Raw genomic sequence first — 8,520 nt, 5'->3', positions numbered from 1 at the left:
GAATTCATTCTTCTACTAGTTCCCGAATAGCTCAAGTACGCATGGTCGGTGTTATAATTGATATTTTAAATATTTAACTTTTTCACACCTAGTCGTATGGAGTAGGGTAAGGATTTGTAGAAACAAGATAATTTGTTAATAAAAATCTGTATTATTATTCGGTCACCTATTAACGATAATGTTCGTACATGAAGTAAAAAAATAGATCATACGATTCAACGATTCACAATAATTTATAACTCTTACATTTTATTATTTTCGTAACGACAATAGAAATGGATGATTGATAATGCATTATACGTGTTAAATAACAAAACTTATTATCTGTATGATGAAGCATTCATTACAGTTTAAAATATAGACTGTTTAACATTTACGCTTACGATATAGTCTTAATATTTAATTTGTACCATGAGAGATTGGTGCTTTAAAGAAAAATATTTATTTTTGAAATCCAATATGGATTATTCTGTTCAAGATATAAAAATACAATTATGTGACTTTCATATTCAGATATAATATCAAATATATGTTTCTAATGAAAATAATTAGTAGTTTGACATGACGAGTCTTACTTGACCAGACATACATAAATAATATGCAAAGTTGAAAGAAAGAGAATTTCTATAAAAAAAAAAACAAAGAACAGAAATTTGTAAACTTATATTTATCTATATCTTAAAGTTAAGTTTCATCATCCATAATTGAAAATATTTATCAAACGTTCGTATACTACTGGAGCACGTAACGCTAGAAACTTTATGTGCTAGATAATATTATACATTTGTCTGAAATATATCATGAAAACCATGTTCAAACATTCAGTTAATATTTCACTTAGGCTAATAAGAAAGATTAGAGTGAACCTCTTCAATTAATATAGACGTACTTGAGACTGCGAAATGAAGCACAAAATACTTTACTTATTCATAAAAACAACTTTCGTTAGTCCTCTTACTACACATACAATATTATTTCTCGAGATATATTAAACTACTCATTCACACGATTATATTATTAAATTTTCAAAAACAAAATAAGAAACAAAGTAAAGAAAATCACTGCACTTTCAATTATTAGTATTCCATACGAATTATGTAATCAGGCTTCAATATCTTTGGTTAACTGCCTTTTAATGTTTGTCAACTGGGGTTTTCAGTTTACATTATCTTCTTTATTACTTCAGTTAAAACGTTTATTCCTTACACTGTACTTATTATTTATACATGGTTGCATGCATATATTTAAAATATTTCCAGCACCTTTGTTTAACAGTTTTTTCAATATTAGTTTTAAAATATTCCTATACTTTTGAAATAAAATTGGAATAAACGCTTTTTGTCTTAATCACACATAATTACTATTACTTACCCCTTAGACAGTTTTCTTTTAAACTTTTTAAAATTATTTATATTATCAGTATACACCTTCCTCATCTTTTCCTTTTTCTTTTTGAAAAATGACTTTCCCAATAGTTTTATAGCGTTTGGTCTTTATATTTATTCAGAAGTGACGTTTTATGGGTGTCCATATAATTTTCAAAATTCATTAACTTATCCTCCTTTTCAGAATCATCCACGTCAGTCAAGTTCAACTTGTATTTTTTTGTTTACAAATGCTTGAGTTATTTTCAAATTCTGACTCAAATTGGCTGAGTGAGTGGAATCTTTTTTCAGGGGATAATGTAGGTATTACTTTCAGGGGGTAAGAACGCTGCAGTACATCTTTCAGACATACATGTTTATTCTTCTTGTTCTTCGAACTTTTACTTCCACATGACTCATCCTCTTCCTGAGAACTTTCAATAGTAACATTTAATTTCTCAATCCCACTTTTGCTGGAAGCATTTTTGCTTAGTTGAATTTTGCGTTTAATTTTTTTGACGAAACTAAGTTTTTCTTTAGGTGAATTCCCTGACCTTCTCTGTTGCTCTTTACGCGCTTTCAATGTACTGGATAGAACGTCTTGATTTACCCTTTCAGGCGAAGAGACACATTCTTCAGTTCCTGTGGACACGTTAAAGTCTTTGATACTTTTCTCCTTACGTTTTTTATATTTTTTCATTTTCCTCTTGCTGTTCTCTTTCGATGCTTCTAATCCAAATCTATCACTGGCCTCATCTTTCATTACTTCTGTGTCCATCTGTAATTGCTTTCCGTGTATTTCTATTTTATTATCTAATTCCACTTTCGGACTCTTCACGGACTTAGTTTTACCTTGTGTCAGAATAATATTATCTCTCGAAAAATCTAAAGAGGTTTTAAACTTCTTTTTCTGAATATCGCTGTCTGATTCAGTGCAGCTTATTGATGACTTACGTTTTAACGTTTTTGAATCAGGTTCATTGTCCCATTTAGGTTTATCAACTGTTTCGTGCTTCTTCTTTTTCAACATCATCTTGTTCAATTTAATATCTCTACTCAACATATCATTATTCGTCGTGAAAGAATCATTAAACGCGTCGCTTAAACCAATGTTTTCCTTCTTTCGTGGAGAACTTTTATTAGACGTTTCTTCCTTTACCACTTCATCCTCCGTAAAATTATATTGCATCTTACCATTTTCCAATTTGTGTTTATCATTCGTTGATTTTAATCGTGACTTCTTGCTTGGTGGTTCCAAATCATCATCACATTCTTCAACTCGCATTGTGACGTCTTCATAATCTTGATCTGTAATTTGTTTCTTCGGCTTCATTTCTTCCTCAGTGCGCCGTCCATTAGTCACAGGATCTTCATTATCGTGATGCTTTTGCGATGTCAGCCATTTAAGTATCCTCTTCGACGTAACATCTATCTCATCATTTTCTTCGGAAACACTAATTTTGTTGGCAACCTGGAGTAGAAAATTGTCAAGGTTATTCTGTTGACCCTTAGTGTCACAAAAATTCGGAGTTTTTTTTTATCGTTCACTCGTTTCAGCAAACGCGAACACCGCGAGCGCTCCTGACGGCAGTTTTTGGTTTTTATTTAAAGTAATTGAATGCAGATGGAACTACTGTATTCTCTCTAACCTCCGTCAACGCGTACCGTAAAAAATCTATTAACTCTTATCAAAATAGTAAGAAAGGAGAAAAGTTGTATGGGATTACTTACAACGTCGCACCCTAAAAGCGGATGACGAGATCGTAGATTTTTTGGAAAGGGAACTGTCGACGGTTTGGGTATCTCTTCTTCTTTGTCTATTTTGCACGCCTCGATCTCTGCGTTCAACAATTTTGGTCGCATGTAAACTGATCGCACTGCCTTCAGGTTTACTAAAAATGAATAAAATTGAAATTAGTAGAATTAAATGAAGGATATCCGTCAAAAGTGGTAAAGTTAAGTATTCCGAAATTTTTGACAAACAATGTTGATATGACCTAAATAGATGTAATACCTATGCTAATAATTAACAGAATTCTAATGATATGCACGATTACCTGCTCCATATGACCTCTCCAGCTCTCCTTTATTCAAAACCATGGACATGGATCGGTTTTCTCTTTCATAAACTTCGAATTTCTCTCCACCGATTACAATCTCATTATCTCCTTGAAACATGAACTTTTTGTTACGAAAATTATGCACGTCCACCTATTTTCACGAAACAACAAAGTAAATGTAACAGTGAACGTTGTGGAAAATCAGAAACTTTTTTTTTTCAATAATGATTTACCGTTTTTGGTATTTCAAAAATAAATATCTCATCATCCAAGGATATATCATTCATTGTCAAACTCGTAACAGAAGATTCTTGGGTGAAATTACTTTGTGCAACTAAATCTTGTATCTGCATAAAAGAACCAATATTATATTTTGAATTGAAGTATAGTCTGAAGATTCAAGGTAAAAACTTATTTGTAGATGAGATCAATAAGACTTGAATACCTTTACTGGTCTTCGGTTATGAACGGTATTAATACTTTCTGATATGGACTGTTGTTCACGTTTCTTCAAAAATTGATCTTCGTATTCCTTCATAACGTCTACGTCGTAGTTTTCCTTCTGGGTATTTAATTTCTTCATGATGCATCTTAAGGATTCAATCTCTGTGACAGAGTTTGATAGTATCCTATTACTGTTGGACGGATGAGTTGGTGACAGATTCAAATCATCGTTGATTTCCTATTATAAATAAAATTCAAATGATATTACCTTAAATACAACAAAATCAATGCTATTAAACATTATTGAAAAATCAATTCCATACAAAAATATACTGAATTTTTTCTTTGGAGAAATTTTTTAATAGAAACATTCACTTACTAGGTCGGATGTTACTTTGGTCCTGAGTGCTTCATTCCTTTTGTCCAAATTTAATGAATTTCTTTGATCAGTTCTGCCTATCTCGTATTCAATATGACAGACTTCTTTGCGCAACATCTTTTTTGAATTAGCTGTTTCTTGGAACTCGCTACTTGTGTTAAAATTTAACGTACGTCTTGCTATTGGTAAATCTTTTTCTTTGCCATTCAAACATTCCAAATTCTCTTGAGAAGAATCGTAGTTTTTTTTAGGGTGATTTATGCTTATAGCAGTATAGGAATTATTTTTCTCTTCAAGATAACTCTTATCAAGCCCTCCACACACATTGTGATTATCTTGAATTTTCATATTAGATTTTGGACCATCTTCAGGTTGTTCATCAGTTACTTTCGAAATTTCATCCACAGTATTATCTTGACAATATAACGACTTTATATTGGGAGAACTGATCATTAATGGACGCACATAAGAAACATTTTTGCTTTCCTTACGTAACTTAACAATCTTGTATCTGGTTTTGAGAATTTCATTACTTTTAACTTTAGGCACAAACCTTTTTCGTACGCTATCATCGCCTGATATTGATTCGCATTGTGAAAATGACAGAGAATGTGTCGGAGACCTCATTTCTTCAAAAGAATTTTGTATCGCAGCATTTTCAGAAACCAAAACTGAATTTTGTATATCATTTGAACATTCTGCTTTAGAATTTTCAGCATTTTTGTCTTGTAGTTTGACATTGCTGTTTAATTCTTCTGGCAGGTTGTTCTTATCCAATATATTAATATTTGATTTCTCATGTCGTAGATCAGAAACCTTTATTATACTTTTATCTTGATGAAAACTTTCACATTCGAAAGAAACGTTAGCAGGGAGTCTTTTTATAGAACTAGAAATATCTTGAGAATCATCACTTTCATTTTTAACAGCACTGAAGAGATTTTTCTTAATGGTAGCTGGACCCTTTGGTAACCTCCTTATGGGATCCAACATTTCTTCAGAACTAATATTAAGGTTAACAGAGTTCACTGTGTTCTTTAATTCTTCCTTAGAATTTGTTAAATTATTCTTATTGTTCTCTCCATTTAATACTCCATTGAGTTTATTAATTGGAAGAGTAAGACTTGATCTATCAGAAAGATTATTTAGTTCATGGGATAAATTTGTATTTTGTCGATTTGCAGAATTCAAAGATGATACTGGCAATCTATTTCTCGATGATCTTAAAACTCTGTTAGTATTTGTAGTTCTGTTAGCATTATAAGTATCATTTACTATTTTTGGTAGTGTATCCTGCTTCTTAATTTTTTCAGCTTCCTTTGAGCGAGTTCGTACATTTTTTAAGATTGCAGCTTTAGATTTTACATTAACTTTATTTGAAGAATACTTTGAAGTAGCTGAATGATTATTACATGATCTAGCAGAAGTTGAAGGTTTAGAATTCGTCATAACAACGTCGTCAACACCACTTGATTCAGAATCCGTTACTATCCAAGTGTCATGAACCAAAGTCTTTTCGTGTTTGTTGCTACTATTTAGACTTTGTCTCCGTTCACGTAGTTTCGTTTTAACATAATTACGTAATGAAACATTTATCTCCTTTGTTTCCTTTTGTAATTTTCGGGCTCGTTTCAACATATGTATTAAAGAATCATCAATTAGTCGTTCCTTAATGAGATTCTTTGTTTTCCACCAGCATATTTCCTCCTCGGAATCACAACTTGATGAAGACATTTTGTCTTCGTTTGGTTTGAGTTTTCTAATAATTTTATGTCCTATAAAAAGGAATTTAAACATTACAGTCTTTGGCCAATTATAAAATGTTCTTTATACTATTATACTTTATACTATGCAAAATACTACTGTGACTGTCTTTTATATTGAAGCATATTCCATTCCATACATTATAAAAAACATAATTTACATGTAACGACTCTTTGGCTACGAGTGGAAAAACCAGTGTACAATATTGTCATCGTAAAAAAATTAAAAATTAGTTTTTCGATAAAAAAAAAAGGTAAAGTAGGAATTCCATCGGCGAAATTCTCAAGGCACAGAAAGCGAAGCTTTCAATAGATTGTTCTGTATTACGAAGTAAACAACAGATGACACAAATATTTCTTAGATCCATATTAAACCCTTAACACAATTCACGTCATGCATTTCTGTCTTTATCGTACAGAATTCTTTAGCATAAATTTGTCAGCATTTATGTTTCCACTTTGACACATGTAAAACACATAGCGGTATGCGCGCACATGGTTGATGTTTCTCCACGTGATAATTGCGCATTGTTAATCAAAATTCTGTACATTCAAAATTAACAGAGAAAAGCGCAACATGCAGTATTAAATTATACAATTCATTACAATAGAGTGATATATGATACATTTAAATAAATATATTGTTCTTACAGTCGTACGATGCTTGGGTATATTGGACATTATCCTTTTTCAGACCACAGACCACTTATTGGAGGCACTCCCGCGCTTTAGACTGTTAGCACGAGCAGCAGCGCCATCTTATCGGTAGGTCGTATAAGTTCTCTATGCTTTACTATAGCCCCCAGACCACTTACTTGAGACACGGTACTCCCGTGCTTTAGACTGTTAGCACGAGCAGCAGCGCCACCTTATCAGTAGGTTATATTACTAACGCCATATATATATAGGTATACAGGGATATATATAGGTATACACGTGTATATATAGATATACACGTGTATTTATACTCACCGTTTTATACGCATCGCCCTGAAAGTTTTATAAGGTATTTTTAAAAGCATCTGCAATTATGAAAAACAAGTATGACCCTCGTAAAACATCCTAAAACGTCAATATGTGGTGCAAAAGAAAATATGCACAATTAATATGGTCAAACAATTAGTCTCATTTTACCATAATTGCAAGTACCTGAAATAAAATAAATGCATAATTATGTATGGTATAAAAAGTTATTTATTGAATAAAAATAAGATCTGTTACTACAGTCGCACTTGTAGTAACATTTACATTAAAATCATTAGCAGATGCAATGATGATACTACATTTTTTCTTAGTATTACTTTCGCAGTATGAGGTATATAGACTTTCAAGGAAAAATGTAGTTTACACAAATGATAATTTTTATTTAAAAGCTATGAATCGATATGCCTCAGCATGGGGTTGCACATTGCTTCTACCCAGGCCTTCGATAGCTCCAAGTTTTTTGGGTAGCAATGTGATCCCACTTGTAGGCACACCGATGCACAACCAGGAACAACACATCTTGAAGAGGATAAGTCTTTCTTCGAAGGAGGCATTATGAAGCTCTAGGATATAAAAGTAGAAGAACAATAAGAGAAAATGAAACAGAATAGACAAATAAGAATAGAAAAGTAAGAAAGTATGAAATAAGGTTAGCCTGGAAAGATGAGTGGCGTAGCCTTCGTCTCGTTGTTGTAATTCTTGTAAATCGTCGTCCACAAAAGTTCCACCAAGTAAATAGTCTGTATGCTGAACACAATCACGCTCAAAGTGAAAACTCTGCACTGTAATTGCACTAAACACACTTCAAAATTCACGAGCGTAAATTCGTAGATGCAAAGCCGTCGCCGAATCGGAAGACCCTTCCTTCTTTTCCTTATGGCGAATCGGAAGACAGTGACGCACAGGGACTTGTTTAGACATCAAACCGTTATCAAGCTTATTTTCTTCAAGATGGGGACTGAGCATTGTTGCGCTTGCGCACGCTACCGCTGCGCCATCTTATCGGTAGATTATATCACTAATCTATGTGTCACTATAGCCCATTTGGAGTGTCACCCCCCTGCTATAGTCAATTTGGAGTGTCGCCCCCCTGTTTCAGACTGGATGAAAACACGTGAACGTGCGTACATACAATAGTGGAAGCTTTAAAATAACGGATGGACATAGAACATAAAAAAGGAAGATGTTAGACTTTACAGCTGATAGCAGAGATGTTGATGGAGCTTAGGTTAGGATATAATGGTAAAGATGCGTTTAGAATAAAGCCCGTATTGAGAACTCGCTTTTAAAATCATAGTGTCGCTTGTAGTTAAAAGTCACTACAAAAAATTTTAAAAGCGCCCTATCAGCACTAAAAGCGAGTTCTGAATACGGGCTTAAGGGTATATCCCGTAATTGAACCACAACTGTGGTTATTAAATTTTAGCCAATGACATCGATTGATTTTTGTCAGCAGTCGAAATCAATCGATGCAATTAATTAAAATTTAATACCTGCAACTGTGGTTTAATTCCGGAATTGCCCTA

At 32.9% G+C, this 8,520-nt stretch overlaps 1 protein-coding gene across 2 annotated transcripts; it reads right to left on the bottom strand.

The window, feature by feature from the left end:
* Window positions 1–232: 232 nt before the first annotated feature.
* On the bottom strand, window positions 233–8,424 carry LOC107266318 (uncharacterized protein MAL13P1.304). 2 transcript variants are annotated; one of them, XM_015736668.2, is made up of 7 exons: window positions 6,662–8,424; window positions 4,248–6,022; window positions 3,870–4,106; window positions 3,658–3,771; window positions 3,422–3,575; window positions 3,096–3,256; window positions 233–2,835 (listed from the first exon to the last, which is right to left on the bottom strand). In XM_015736668.2, the coding sequence occupies exons 2-7, from the start codon at window positions 5,979–5,981 to the stop codon at window positions 1,591–1,593; spliced, it is 3,645 nt and encodes a 1,214-aa protein (XP_015592154.1). In that variant the 5' UTR covers window positions 5,982–6,022; window positions 6,662–8,424; the 3' UTR covers window positions 233–1,590. The 2 variants fall into 2 exon arrangements, with proteins under 2 accessions (XP_015592154.1, XP_015592153.1); XM_015736667.2 differs by lacking the exon at window positions 6,662–8,424 and having other exon boundaries at window positions 4,248–6,619.
* Between the last annotated feature and the right edge of the window lie 96 nt (window positions 8,425–8,520).

The sequence above is a fragment of the Cephus cinctus genome, unplaced genomic scaffold (assembly GCF_000341935.2).
Source record: "Cephus cinctus unplaced genomic scaffold, Ccin1 Ccin1_scaffold0307, whole genome shotgun sequence".
Lineage (NCBI taxonomy): Eukaryota > Metazoa > Arthropoda > Insecta > Hymenoptera > Cephidae > Cephus > Cephus cinctus.
Note: the sequence above shows the minus strand (reverse complement) of the source record. Positions and strands in the feature narration are given on the sequence as shown.